General features: G+C 40.1%; 1 protein-coding gene and 1 long non-coding RNA gene across 5 annotated transcripts in view; one reads left to right on the top strand and one right to left on the bottom strand.

The window, feature by feature from the left end:
• Positions 1-15743, bottom strand: part of ANKFN1 (ankyrin repeat and fibronectin type III domain containing 1) — a 427590-nt gene that overhangs the window by 17615 nt on the left and 394232 nt on the right. For all 4 annotated transcript variants that reach the window (XM_082439936.1, XM_082439937.1, XM_082439935.1 and 1 more), the window contains 2 exons: positions 7920-8086; positions 624-837 (listed from right to left, as the gene is read on the bottom strand). In XM_082439936.1, the coding sequence (XP_082296062.1) occupies positions 624-837; positions 7920-8086 (381 nt within the window). The remainder of the gene's footprint in view (positions 1-623; positions 838-7919; positions 8087-15743) is intronic.
• LOC309649789 overlaps positions 1-15743 on the top strand; it is a 404889-nt gene that overhangs the window by 31432 nt on the left and 357714 nt on the right. The window lies entirely within an intron of this gene.

Here is a 15743-nt window from a genome sequence, read left to right as displayed (position 1 = left end):
GTAGAAGTTTGTATTAACTCAGCTATGTTTTATCCAGTTAGTATTTGCTATGTAAACTCCAACTTAATTCCCAAGAGTGGAGGTGACTTGCTAGGCCTCTCCTCCAGCTTATCTGTAAGTTGTCTCCTGATTGTTGTATCCATGATGAGACTAATCTACTTATTTGGCCTCAGGCTCAGGATTCTGGTGTATCCACGGTTTCTCTCCCAACTCTCACCCCAGGATGTTGGTGCCATGTGGGTGGGAAGTTTGCCATGAACTTTACCCAGACTAGGACCTACTTCCTGCCTCATTCCTGTCAGTCCCTCCCTATTTTCTGGAGGCTGGGCCTGTTCTCTTTATTACCTGGTTTTGGTTAAATTCCTTTTGTATCTTGGAAGCTTGGCCTAGAACTGGACTGAATCTTCCCCACCCCTAAATGGAGGTGATCTCAGGTCATTGCCCTAGCTTCCTACCCCTCCCCATTCTGATTTTGTTTCCTCTGTGCTTCTAGACTCTTACCACTGAGCAGTGTTTCCTACTGCTTGCTGGAACTAATGACTTAGCACAGAAGAACCTCATCAGTGGAGACAGGACCAAGAATCTGGTGACTGAAATATAGAACTTTAGATCTTATTGCTTACCACTCACTGCCTTTCTTCTGTGCATCTCTGGGGATGGGGATGGTGATGGAAGACACTCTATATGTGATGATGTAGAACTGATCTTCTTTAGGTTCTGCTCATCTGAGGGGTCTATCAGCTTAGTGATGGATAAGCCAGAAACTGGTTGTTTGTATCTTGCATAATGTAGAGCATCCATGATCCACCTCATTTCACGCCAAACTTCATCTATTTGCTTTGGGATAAAATGGTAAAAGACATTAATTATCAAACAGGTTTAAAAAGGTTTAAGTTTCCCTGAGAGTCCAAGATGATACATTTTCCACAGTATTGGTTCTGAGCAAGGGTGAAATATTTTCAACATAGGTTCGCTAAACCAGAAAACACCTCTTCTTTATAATCTCTTGTGTCTTGCATGTTTTTACCGGAGAGGCTGTTTCATTTAGTGCAAATAGTGGAAGACCTGGATTTCAGCTGGGATCCACAGCTTACTGGTTCTGTAACAACCTTTGGCAAATCACGTGACCTTTTCCAGCCTCAGTTGCCTTATTTGTGAAATGTGGACAAGACGTTTCCCCTTTTATACCTCACAGGACTGCTGTGATGACTGGGTGAAATGATATATTGGAAGGTCCTTTGTAAAACTGCAGGGTGCATTTCTCGTACATATGAAGTGTTATTAATTCTCAGCATGTAATGAGATATTACTCATTAGGATATTATGGGGAAGGCATATGATGAAGTCTGAATTTCAGAACAGGTGAAGAAAGGAATGTAGTTTTAGTTCTATGTGAACTAGAAGAACAAAGCATTACTGGAATAAGCAGAGTTTCTTGGACCTATTTTAATAGAAATAACTTTTATATATTAAACTTACTTTCTTACATATAAGTGCTTCTAAAGTACAAAACAGCTTAAACAGCGTACTCTTCTAAGTAATTTAAACATCCTTGTAATTTTAGAGTAGCCCATTTGATTTCTGGGTTACCAAAGAGATTTTAACATTTTCATTATAAAGTATAATAGTTGTTACTCAGTTGTAAAAGTCATTCATATTTATGTGTCTGTCTCTGTAGATGACAGATATTCTCCCAAATCTTAATAGACACTATCCATAAACTTTCTGGTTATTCTGACTCTCTCCAAGGAGGTTGTTAATGACATTTTTTCATGGGACCCTGGAGCTTGTGATAGGCTTTGCATCTAATTTCACTGGGTGCTTTGAGCAAGCCGTTAACTTCTGACCCATTTACTCAGCTGTAAAAAGAAGAGGTTGTACCGAATGATGTCTAAGTTCCCTTCCAGCTCTGACACTTTATGATTTATTTTTGAAGAACCTTTGGAAAGTTGGTGTCACTCAGTTTCCAGGTAGGAGGTGTTCATTGTATGAATACTGCAAGGTTAAGGTCTCTCTGATTGTAGAAGGGAGTATCCAATGTTCTATTTTATTTTCAAAATTCCTTTTTAGGGCCTTAATGTGTACTTAAAGAATACTCTTTAAAGAATCCACAAACCTGGTGCTCCCTCCAACAAACACAGATTCTGAAATTGTGATAGTCTGTGGTGTTCAGAGTGACAGGCAAGCTTGAGTGAACTAGTGAATGGAACTGCATCGTTGGTAGCCATTTTCCCTTGCTTTCTAGTAACGTTCTGTAATGAAAGCATGAAATTGAGCTTCAGGCTTTGTTAAGGCAGTGAGTTGGACTGAAGGTTCAGCAGTGGCAGGCCCATGAGGAGGCTCTGAACAATGTAAAGAGAGAAATCTGAAGTTCAGGGGGTAAAGCTAAAATGGAAGTCCGAGTCAAGACTTGGACAGATTTCCTTAATGGGATTGTTGCTTTCTTAACTAGCTTTTATTGATCCTACCTCATGCAGCATACTCTCATCTCAAAGTTTAAGGTACTGCATGACTATGGACAACTTTTAGAGGTCCTGCCAAGGGCAGGTACTGTGCTTTTGTACCTTTAACTTTTGGCTGTGCAAAGAATAGGTACTCAATAAATGATTATTCAGCGAATGAAGGTATGAATGAATGGTTATCTAATTCTTTAGATCTCTGCCCTCGAACAGAGTTATTATGAGGATTAAGTAAGATGATGTAGATGAGTGCACCTTGTAAGCTGTACATTGTTACAAAGTTTTCAGTTGTTACAATGACAGTCATGGTTATTGTAGTGGACAGAATGTGGCCTCCCGAAATACATGTCCATGTCCTAATCCCTGGAATTTGTATTACCTTATATGATAAAAGAGTAAATATTACCTTGTATGGCAAAAGATGTGATTAAGTTAAGGATTTTGACAGGAGGAGTTTATCCTGGATTATCTGGGTGGGCCTTAATTCCAATGACAAATGTCCTCATAAAGACATTCTTACGAGAGTGAGGCAGAGGGAGATGTGGCAGACAGAAGAGAAGGAGGCAGTGTGACCGCAGAAGCAGAGATTGAAGTGAGGTGGCCACAAGTCAAGGAATGCCAACAGCCACCAGAAGCTGGAGGAAGCAGAGAACAGATTCTCCCACTCTCCAAAGGGAGTGTGACCCTGCCAACAGCTTGATTTTAGATTTCTGGGCTCCAGAACTGTGAGAGAATAAATTTCTGTTGTTTTAAGCTACCCCGTTTGTGGTAATTTATACAGCAGCCCTAGGAAATGAATACAATTATTAACAATCTACTTGTTCTCTTTGGATAGATTGCTTTAGCCTTATTGTTGAGGATGGATAGTGAGAGTTAGTGTAGAAATTTAAAAAATTATGTGTAGAAACAATGGTTATTTCTTAATTTTTCTCAGTGATGAAGTGAAGAGGTATTAACTGAAGAAAAATCAAAAACATAGGTACAGGGAAGCCTATGGACTGAGTTTAACGGACTTAGCTAAGTAGCTGTAAAAGAAGTACAATTTTCACCCATTTTTACCTTATACCATTGATCTAAAAATAACTGACAACATAATCCCCCTGATTTTAATGTCCAAATTCAGCTTCTAAAGACTTGCTGACACGTTTTTTAAAAAGAAAGACTATGAACTTACTAGGTCTGTTGGTTAAAAGTATTGCATCCATTTCTCACCCTGCCCTTTAAAAATTTTGGTTTTCATCCCATAAATGACACCCCTTTCTCTGTACTCAGGCAAGATAATATTTTTATTAAAATGTGAAGGTGATTGGTTTTCTCACAGCACCGTTACAAGGTGCTTGAGGGGATGATAGATTGGCTATATTTAATGAGCTGTGTTTCTGTTACAGCTTAGGAGCATTTGAAGCATTACAGTATATAAATTATAGCCTAATTACCCTTTAGGCTTTAGCAGCTCAGAATATGCCAAGTGCCAAGTCTCAACACTTTGACATTTCTGCTGCATGTGTTGTCTATAAAGGCTGTATACCTTATCTGTGATTTTCTACACCTCCCCTGGCCTAGCCCTTCCCCTTTCTGGCTGCACTCCTTGGCTTCTTTTCCTTACTGTATTTACATAGACTCCCTTGCTGTTTACAATGTTTGGTTTGTGTAGTGCCTTCAACACTGTCTTAGATCTGGAATCATACAAATGCTCTCACAGCTGGCACTTGCCTCTGCAGATTATGGTGTGTGGTGAGCTGAGCTGTGAATGCCAGTGGGTGAATGGCTGCAGCTGGTTTTCATTCTGAGCAAGAGAGATTGAGAAGCTCAGTGTAGATAAGGGGAGAGATGATATTGCATTAACTCTACTCAGTGAAGTCACCCATGTTGGATGGAGCAAGGCAGTCCACTGAAGGCTATGGGTGCAAGGATATGGTCTGGTTTTAGCCTGGCCAAGAAGTGCTTTTTTGAACCCTTTGGGAATTGGCTTTTATCCAAGTCTACGTTTACCTGGCTGGCTGGAAGAGTATGTAGAGGCCACTCTCAAGTTACCTGCTTTGGGAGACCAGTGCAGGCTAGAACTTTAAAGAATTCCTGGCCTGGCCTGCCTTTATCCATCCCACTTAATAGTGTGATGAAAGGGAAGGAGAAAAAGGCAGTGGAGCCCTAGACTAGGTGAAAAAGAGGAGTGAGGATAGTCTTCTGGAAGTAAGAATGGAGCCAGAAACTCTTGGAGTAGTTTGAGACTGTGACAGACTGAAGAAAGTCAGCTTTCTTGTGTTTGAACATAGTGGATTCAGGGGAGCCTTAAGTGGAATAAAGCAGAAATAGAACTTAAGGTATGATTAGAGAAGTGCTTCTCTAAAAATACTTATGGTTGTTAAAGAAGTCATGAAACGTTAGAGCCAACTAGGTGCTTAAGAAGGCATCTAGTCCTATTCTTTTATTTTATATATGAGGAAATTGAGGCCCCTGGATCAAATGAATTGTCCAGTACTCCAAGGTTTATCAGTAGAAGATCCAGGACTAAAAATGTATGCTAATTGTCTTCTAGTCATTATTCTTCTTACTTTGTTCCACTATTCCTTACATTGGGTTCAAAAGATAAGCCAATCTTTCGTATTCTCCTCATGCTTCATTCTTCCTTTTCCCACCCCCTTCCCCCTGTCAATGTTCTACTTTTAGTGGAAATAAAATAAATGACGTAAATGTTTTGAATTTTTAAATACTACACTCTCAGGTCAAGAAAGCAAGTAAGTTCTTGAAAGGTTTATTTTTTTAGTCTAAGAGGTCACCTAAAATATCTCATTTAGGATGAGAGAAGTAGGATAGGATTTGTCTGCTCACACTTTGCAAGCATATTACGATATCTTCTTCCTGAGTACTTAATAAACCCACAATCTTGCATATCATGTTTTAAAGCATTTTCCCTTCTTATTAATTAATAAATGAATGAATGTATAATTTATTCCATACTTATTATGTGCAGGCACTTTAGTGAATGCTTTACATGCATTACCTTGTTGAATTCTCTCAGTGACACTGAGAGCTAGTACTATTATTATCATCATCCCTGTTTTACAGATGAGGAGATTGAGATTTAGAGAACTTTATTTGCCCAAAGCTCACAGCATTTCCTCATCTTAGATCCTCATTACTTGCCTGGAGGGTTGCAATAGCTTCGTATCTGGTTTCCCTGCCTTTAGTCTACTTCTCCTTAAATCTAGGAATGATATGCAAATTATTTAGTAGCCAATGAGAATGAGTACTTACTATAAACAACCAGTGTGGCCATACCAATGCGAATGGGAGGAATATCCTCCGCTGCTTGATTCTGTCCTGAACATCTGTGGGATCCTATAACTGACTTTCTCCAAAACTTTGGCCAGGTTCCTATTGCCTGCAGAATTAAGTACAAATATCTTACCATGGCCTTTAATAAAGCCCTTGTGTGATCTGATCTCATTGCTACTTTCATTTTTACCTAATTTCTCACTACTGTCCTTTACTCAGTTTATGCCCCAGCTAATCTTGACTACTCATCATTCCCCAGATACAATTTTTCTGCTCTCTCTGCCTTATCTGTTTATTCTTTTTCTTTGCCTCTTAGTCTATTTCTCCTCACTATAGACTAACCTATCCCTATAGGCCTAGCTCAGGTATCAGTTACATCCTCTATGACAACTTTTTTATACCCACAAATGTAGGTAAATTTTTACTTCTTTGTGTTGGCACAAAACTTTTTTTTTTTTTGTACCTCTCTTTTGGCACCTAACTCATTTTACAAATAGTATTTTTACACATTTCTTGTCTACCCTAATGGATTTTAAATGCTTTAAGGTCAGGGACCATGTGTAATTCAACTTTGTATCTCCCTTACAGTGCCTGACACCTGGGTGTCCAACAAATATTTATTAGATTGACCTGAATATATGTCAAAGTGATATTTATGATGGGGCTATTGCTATTACAGAAGTCCACACTTATCCATGGTTTTGCTTTCTGCAGTTTTGGTAACCATTGGTCAACTGAGATCTGAAAATATTAAATGGAAAATTCCAGAAATAAATAATTCATATGTTTTAAATTGCCACTGTTCTGAGAAGTGTGATGAAATCTCCTGTCATTCTGCGCCGTCCTGCCCAGGACGTGAATCATCCCTTTGTCCAGCGTATCCCTCCCATTAGTCACTTAGTAGCCACCTTGGTTATCAGATTGTTGCAATATTGCAGTTCTTGTGTTCAGGTAACCCTTATTTTACTTAATAATGGCCCCAAAGCACAAGACGTAGTGATGCTGGCAATTTGGTTATGGCAAAGAGAAGCCACAAAGTTCTTCCTTTAAGTGAAAAGGTGAAAGTTCTTGACTTAATAAGGAAAGAAAAAAAAATATATGGTGAAGTTGCTAAGATCTGTGGTAAGAATGAATCTTCATTCCGTGAAATTGAAAGAAAAGAAATTCTTTGTAGTTTTGCTGTTGCGCCTCAAACTGCAAAAGTTATGGGCACAGTGCATGATAAGTGCTTAGTTAAGACGGAAGAGGCATTAAATTTGCACAGTGAGATATTTTGAGAGAGAGAGAGAACATTTGCATAGTTTTTATTACGATGTATGGTTATAATTGTTCTATTTTATTATTGTTAATCTCTTACAGTGCCTGATTTGTAAATTAAACTTTAGCATAGGTATGTACGTATAGGAAAAAAATAGTATATATAGGGTTAGATACTATCTGCAGTTTCAGGCATCCACTGGGGGTCTTGGGATGTATCCCCTGAGGTTAAGAGGGGACTACTGTATATTCCTTTTGTGAATTGGGTTACTACAGGCATAAAGATCATAAGATTTGTCCAAGGGATTTAGGGGCAATTTCAGACTAGATCCAAATTCTCTTGTTGAGTAATCAGTACCCCTTTCTCAAGACCCTAAGATGTCACCATAGGGCTTTTCCAGAAAAGACCATGGACAGGGAACACATTTTTTAACCTCTGTAGCTACACATTAAAGTGTCAGTTCTGCCAGAAAGAAGTCCAAAGAATGAGGAATCTTAGGTCCAGCTGAATTTGGGTTAACATAAACTGATGGGTCATTCTCTTCTCTTTTTCTCTGGGATACTGAATTAATTAATACAGTTTTTCTCTCTGTTGGAATTATCAGTGGGCTACTGGGTAAGGATAATATTCTGATCTCTACTTCTTCTGGCAGTGATTTTTCTCTCCAGTATGGGAGACTACTGCTACCTACCACAGTGGCTGATACAGCTCTTATTAACACAGTGTTTGATCTGTAGCTTTTTCTTAAGCCTTTGTATAAAAACTCACATTTCCCTGAGCTCCGCATTTTAACCAAATCAACAGGCTGTTTGCACATGGTTGTCTTTAAATTAGCCCAGATTGCTGTTCTTTCTTAGGCTTGGCTCTCATCCCCTCCACCATGTCCCTTCTTTCTCCCTTTTACCTCAGAAGAAACAAACTGTTACCTGAATGAAATCTAAAACTTGCTGGTGTCTTTGTTTGGCAGCTGCAACCTCACTGTCTGAGATTGCTTCCCTCAGGGACTGTTGGGTATTCAGAGAATCCAGCTCCACAACAGCAGAAAGGCGGCAATATAGACTAATAAATTTCTCCCTGTAGCTGCAAAAATGAACTGGAAAATGGACAAGCAAAATAAAACATGTTAAGATTTGGTATCAAAATAGAGAAATTCATACCTCAGAGAAAACAAGTTGAATGAAAACATGATTTATTAATCCTATCAGTGGAAAATATTAGGCCATAAATAAATTATAAATGTGCTCTTAAGGGGCCAGTTGTCTGGCTTTAGTCATACAGTATTCCCTTTTAAGGTTTACCAAGTCCTGGTAAGGTATGGGGAAGCGGAGTCGGCTAAAGCTGCAGTTTATGTTCAGCCCCTAAAGTTGGGCTACTACTGGGAGAGTAAGTTTGCTTATCACTTTAAAGGAAAAAAAAAAAAAAAAAAAGCAAGTAGCAATTTGAAACCTAGTTTTGACTGCCATGTCTGATTTCCAGTATGTATCTTGCACGTTCCTTTCCAAGGCCAGAAGTCCCAGAAGATACAAGGCGTGCTTTTCTCAGGGTATGTTTTGTCTTTTGTCTGGCTGGAAAATGTCTGTAAAGACCTAGTATGATGAGTTTTGATTCTTCTCCTGCCTCTCCACTCCTCAGCTCCGCTGGAAGGATGATGGAGCTAATGCTCGATAGACCATTTTTGTCTTCACCTTCCTCTCTTAAAAGATAATGGGCCAGAGGCCAAGGGAAACAGTCTAATCTTCACCTCTATCGTGGAGGAGGGAGAGAGGAGTGTGGGACTCAGCCTGGTGCAGGCAACCTGAGGTGATCCGATGTTTCACACTTCTCTGACTGGCTCTGATCATATACCGTAACTTCAGATTCCAGTAAGATGAGGAAAGCATCCCAATTCAGACTAGTGTAGTACCAGTCTCTTCCTGGCCATTGCTGAGTTTGGAGACTCACTCGCCAGGAACCTCACTTACTCTGTGTGCCTCTGACCTGTATCAGTGTGTTTTGTGCTTTGGAAATAGGGCTGTAATAACTCAACAGATCTGTGGAATGGAAACATTTTTATTTTGGCTTCTTTGGTGAGGAATTCTAGGAAGAACATCTAATTACTGTCCTTGGGCCTCTTTGCTGTTGATTCCTGAGACCTAGACCTGGACATTTAGGGAAACGAAAACCACATACCTCAAAATGGGGCATCTGGTCATCTATACACCTTACTGAGGGAGCCCTGCTTTAATGCACATTGAGAGATTTTGTGTACCCTACAATTCCCATCTTACCACTGCCTGCTTCCTTACTTGATTTTCTCTCAGGATGAAACTCAGATGAGTGTAAGGGTAACCTGCTCTGTTTGTGTTTCCTCCTATTGAAGTGGTAGAGGAGAATGGAGTGAGGGCTCCAGTGGCCTATCCTTATTCCAGCTGTGCACCATTTCAAGGCAGTGTTTCTGAATTCAAGTAGTTTTGGTTCTGGGGATTTTTTTTCTCTCTGGTGTCAGATCCTTCCTTCTCACTTTCTCTGCTCTAACACTCCCTTGTCTGACAGAAGAACTGATCTCATTAAATGACAAACTATTGAGCTCTTCCCAAATGATCTACTTTTCATGCTTTTCCCTGGTTACAGACCTCTGTAGAGCTCCGTCTTGACTCAGGATAAAATCCAAACATCACTATAAAGCAAGCTCCTTGAGATCTAGGATTTTAATTTCTCTTCAGTCATATCTTTTGTCATGCAACCACCCTCTACCCTCTGCCTGCATTGACCCTACACTTTGGTCAAACTGAACCTACTACAGGTCCTTTTGTGCTTGCATGCTTGTGAACATGCCATTTCCTTCTCCTCCAATACCCTTTTTTTACCAATACCTTCAGGTCAGAATCTTCTGATACTTGAAAATTCAGTTTAAATATCTTCTCCTCAGTGAAATCTTCATGGACACCTTTTTCCCTCCAGGCAGAATTAGTTTCTCTCTTTTGTGCTCCTAGACCACTTGTTTCTAAATGTATCAGGACACTGATCCTGCTTTACTGTAATAATGTGTTTACTTGACTGCCTTGGTATTAGACTGTGATTTCTTTGTGGTCAAGAACCATGTCTCCTATTAATTTTTATTTCCTCAAAACCTGGAACATTATAACTTCTCAGTTAATGTTTATTGACTGAATGAACAACAACAACAACAAAATGTGCACCCTGATCTGAAGAGAGCAGACCCTTCCTCCAAAGTCTCCTCTTTCCCTCCATCCTCTTTTCTCAAGGTGCTTTTGCTTTTCCTGTTTCAAAAGGTGTACTTCAGGTCTGTGCTATTTACTGGCCGCTCTACAGGAAAGAGTCACCATTACTTTTTAGCTTACTCTTGACCCTTGTAGCTCCCTGAATGTGTCTTTATGCCTTTCAAGGAGGAATTATATCCTGTTTGCACTTGACAGATGTCCTCTCTTGGCTGGAGAGTGAAGAGAGTGAAGTGTCTCACAGTCTGCCTTTCCAAACCAAGTTGTAAAAAAAAAAAAAAAAATCAGCTTTTTTCCTTCTTTCTAAAATATGACTGGGAAGATAGTGAGAGGCACTGAAGAATTTCTTTAAAGGAAATACTATCGGTCCCATCTGAATTCTAGAACGCCAGGGTGTCCACAACTTTCTCTTGTTGTGTCTCCTTGTGGTCAGAGCCTTGGATCAGTGGGTGGTCTCACAGTGCCCACACCACCCGTGCCACTCACCACAGTGAGCTATGAGGACCTTTCAACGACAAGGACAGGGCTTCACTTTCCCGCTCTAGTGGTTTTTAGCCAGAGCCTTTAATGTTACTTTAACAAATGTTACTTTAACATAGTCTTTTGTGGTTTAGCAATGATACATTTGGTAGGCATCCCTGAGAAGGGGAGGATAGACTGGAAGCTTCTAATTTTTTTCTAATGTGAATCACATGCATTTTACAGGCAAAATGGTGTAAGGTACAAAAATGCATTATCCCAGACCACATGATTTGTTATTAATTTACAAACTAAGGCTGAGTTTCTGTGGTGTTTTCTCTCTCTTCTTTCTGTATAAAATAGTGACAGACTAAAATGCCGTTAGCACCGACACTGGAAGTGAGATTAGGAGTATAGTAGAGTGGAAAGTACTCAGGCTTAGGTGTCAGATGAAACTGGATTTGAATCATAGTTCTGCCACTTACTACCTTCATCATAATCGGCATATAACCCCTGGGAGCCTCCGTTTCCTCATATCTAAGACAGGGGTAATAATGTCTACCTAGGATAAAACAACATAATAATAAGCAGTAAAGTGCCCAGCATAGCATGTGGCACATATCAGATATAAAATAAATTTTTGTTCACATCCCTACCACGTCCCCCTGGGAAGAATGAGGCATTTAGTAGGTAGAATATTAGAATGGGATTGAGATTAGAATATTCTTCCTAAAGATCTCTAACTCAATAAAGTCCTAATCAATCGGGGCCGTGTAGCCTAGTTTGGAAGCTAAGGAACCAACAAGATTACCTCCTAGGGTCAGTTTAGTTCCGTGATTCTTTGCCAAGGTGTCAGAAGGAACCTGGGCATAAGATGCCTCTCTAAAGATTCCTGGTAGTGAATGAGTTGATGTTGGAGTTCAGGAATGGTACCCTAAATCATGAAAAATGGGCATTAGGAATGAGGGTTGAGACCGTGCCATTTCTTATAAGCCTGTGGCCTGGATTCCATTAGGCTCAATGCCTGGATATCCCACAGGCACCTCAAACAAAACTCATCATTTGTCAAACTGAACTTACTCATCATCTCTCCCCTCCCCCCAAACCTGTTCCTCCCCTCTTATTTCCTGTTTTGGTAGACGGCAGCATTATCCATTTCAGCACCCTATTCAGACTCTCTGGCTCCTCCATCTTGCTCTCCAACCACATTAAATCAGTCACAAAGTCCTATTGATTTTAACTTCTAAATGCCTCTTGCCTCTGCCTTCTCTTCTGTACCCCTGCTGTGGCAGTCTTGGTTTGAGTTCTTATCATTGCCCACCTGGGCCAGTCTCTTAACTGTCTCATTGCCTCTAGCCTCAGTCCTTTTTTTGTTTTCCTGCAATCCATAGAGTTGCTAAAACCTAGTAAGACCATATTATTCATTTTCTTAAAATCTTTTAAAAGACTCCTCTTTGCCCATAGGATAAAATCTAACCACTTAATCTAACCGCTTTAGGATGGCCTAGCCCTTTGTGATTTTTACTTGTTTTAATTTTAGTTTTATCTTCTGTCACTCTTCCTCAGATGCCTTAAGCATCTTTCACAATGAACTGCTAAGAGTGTACTTAATTGAGCTGCATTTTCCCATGTCTCCAAGCCTTTGTGCATGCTATTCCTTCTGCTTAAAATGCTTTTCCTTTTCTACCTTTTCTTTCCTTTTCTGAATGGTTATTTATACTTCAGGGTCTATCTCAAATATTATCTCTGTAAGAAAGGATTAGGTGTCTTTCCTCTGAAATTCAACAACCTACGTCTTACAGCAGGATTTTCTTTGCATTGGGACTATTGGTGTAGATGTCTGTATCCTCCACTGGATTCTAGACTTCTGGTGGGCAGATTGTGTCCTATTAACGTCTGTATGTCCAGCCCCAGCACAGTACTTTGCATACAGTGGAAACTCAGTAAATATTTGTTGAATGAAGGATGCAGCCAAGCACTGAAGTATGAAATATATACCAGGCTTCAAACTGTTTCTAAAAAATTCCCCAGTTTCTTAATCTTGCTAGTCAAGTCAGTTGGAATCATAGAGCCAAGGAAATTGATAAAAGTCAACTTTCTTCTTCATAGGCCTGCTCTCAATTGTGACTGCCCGCAGGGTCAGGGCAGGGTGACCTTCTCAGTGCAGGCTAGGCAAATCCTCCAGAGACCATATCACTGAACAGAGTTTCTAAGGGCTTTTCCTTTCACTTCTGGGAACAGCATAAATAGTGATCCTTGTTGTTCCCTAGGCACATACTTTATTACTGCAGAGGACTGCTATCCTGCTCCTATCCAAAGGGTCGGGGAGCATCAGCTCTCACGCTGCGGAGGGGGAGTGGGTCTGCATTTGTACCACTTTGCCTCAGCTCAGCCCTGCTCGTAGAGGCCTCACAGCATCCTCCTGTATGATGGTCTCTCTCTTTCCCCAACAAGTAATCCCATGAAGGAGCATCCTGTGGGTCTTCCTCAGCCTAGTCTTCACTCCAGGAGACGGAGGGCTAAGCTCCTTTATCATTTCGTCCTTGCTAGATCTAGTCTGTGCTGGAATGGGCACAGATACAGTTTTCCATAGCTGGTTAGCAAGTTATTTATGATTCACTGGGGCCACTGGCAGGAACATGGTCAGTGTGCCAAATCTCAGATCTTTTCGTTGTATAAGGGATGACTTATACAAGTCAGACTGAAATACAGTATAACACTTTATTCTGTTATAGGGTGCATATTCCCATAATTTGCACTTTTCAAGTTTTCTTAGAACTCTCATGTTGTTATTACAATTTTCTGAGTTCTGATTGAATTTTCAACAACATTCTCTTTCTCAGGAATGCTTAGTGTATCTATTGACCTTTTACTATGGACCTGTCTAAGGAATATAGAAGTCCCTACCTATACAAAAACAAGCAAAAATTGCTTAGGTCTTTCTTCGAGGGGCCTAGGCCCACTGTAGCAAGCTCTTAGGAGTTCCTGTAGTCGGTATTATTAAGTGCCTGCAGGCTGATGTCTGATGGAGGAAGTAACTGATAATCTGCCTCTTTGGAAGCTCTGATTGCTTGGAAATAAGAGTTTATCATGGTTCTTACTAAGGCCCAGTAGTATTTAAAAAATTGTTGCTGGTGGTGCTAAAGTACAATAAGCATAGTACTAGAGTATATTAATTTCCTGATACTGGCAATATTTCCTCCTGATCCCTAGAAAAGACTAATAGGATTGTGTATGCCAGTGGAAACAAGCCCAATCAAGTGGTCTTTTCTGGAAACTTACATGGCCTTCATTAATCAGCTGGGTCACCAATGATATGGTAACAACGGAGAACCAGTAGGGTAAGAAGTTATGTTTTACTCTAGGAAAAAATACCATCTTAAAGTCAGGAACTGTTGAGATCCAGGCTTTGATCTATAGCCTGGTTTTCATAGGGGAAGGATGGTACCTGATGGTCTTATACTGCTTTTAGTATTAAGAAGAGGTAAGACGGTTCAAAGAGATAGACACTGTTGGATTCTATTCCTTTGCTAACCACAACCCTAGTTTTCTAAGTTCCTAAAACGTCTTTTCCTCTGTGTTCTAGGCAGTACTGCTTCAAGTGTGGTCCACGGATTGGCAGCTTCAGTATCAGCTGAAAGCTTGTTGGAAATGCAAATTCTCCAGCCCCTACTGACTCAGCATTTCTGGAGTGGGACTCCGAGAATCGATTTTAACAAGCTCTCTAAGTGTTTCTTATGTACATTAAAATTTGAGAAGCACTGTTCTAGGGCATCATATCCTGAGGTATGTTTTCTGTGGGTTTATAATAGGTGCCGTGCCCAAAATGGTTCTAGTTGTTGTCAAATGAATTTGGAAAATGTTGGGTTAAACAAAGTTAAGCTTTTTATTTCTTTGTGGGGAGGACTACCAGATTCTGCAGAGCTTTTAATATGTTACTCGACTACTCAAAAATCTCCATTGTATTTCCAACACACTTAAAGTAAAATCCAAAGTCCTTATCATGATCTATGAAGCCGTGCATGATCTGGCCACTGCTGATCTTCTGATATCATTTCCTATCTTTGTTGCTCTTGCTTACTACATTCCACCTACACTGATATCTTAGCCAGCCACACTCCTACTGTAAGGCCTTTGCACTTGCTGTTTTCATTGCATGGAAATCTTGCATCTCTGCTCAAATGTATCTTCTTCAGAGAGGCCGTCCCAGGTCGTCCTATACAAAATTGTAGTTCCTGTCACTGCACTCCAGTCCTTTATCCTGATTTATTTTTCTTCATAGCTCTCACTACTGTCTGACATTTACAATATTAATGTTTGTTGATTAGTTTACCATTTGTTTCCCCCACTGGACTGTTAGTAGCTCCATGAGGAGTTTGTTCATTGCTGATACTTCAATACCTGGAATGGTGCCTGGCACATAGTAGGTTACTTAAATATTTATTGATGAATTAGTGAACAAATGAGTGAAGAGAGGAAATTGTAGAGTAGAGAGTAACAGCAGTAGGATAAAGTGTGGTTGCCCAAGAATAGTGTGTGAGCCTCCCAGAAAGCAAGATAGAGAGGATACGATACTTGCAGGGCTTGGTCCTCCAGGGTCTTGAGAGTCAAGTCAAGTCACTATTATGACTGATACTAAATCAGTGATCATTCCCATTCCCTACTGAGCCATGGGGAAATGAATCTCATGTATTTTGCCTGTAATCATGGAACAGTAATGACCATTTCACACAGAGTGGACTCCCAGTTGGCTCTCCAATGAAGTATTTTCTTTAGTTCTTTTCTCTCTCATTTATCTGTCCCTGGGAAATCATTCACTTTCATGGCTTCAGCTGTTATCAGTAGACATTGGCCAAATTTCTGTGTTTGGTACCCAACTTTGTCTCCTGCATTTTTACTGCCAGTTGTATATGTCTACTTGGATGTTGAATTAGCACCTACAGACTCAAGATATTCAGAGCTAAAAGTATCATATTCTTCCCCAAAGCATTTTCTTCTCTGATTTCCTTATGTATGTCTGGTTAATGGCAGCAATATCCTCACAGTCTTTGAAACTAAAAACCATGGGGGTAT

Source organism: Balaenoptera physalus (assembly GCF_965194825.1).
Source record: "Balaenoptera physalus genome assembly, chromosome: 20".
In the NCBI taxonomy this organism is placed as follows: domain Eukaryota; kingdom Metazoa; phylum Chordata; class Mammalia; order Artiodactyla; family Balaenopteridae; genus Balaenoptera; species Balaenoptera physalus.
Note: the sequence above shows the minus strand (reverse complement) of the source record. Positions and strands in the feature narration are given on the sequence as shown.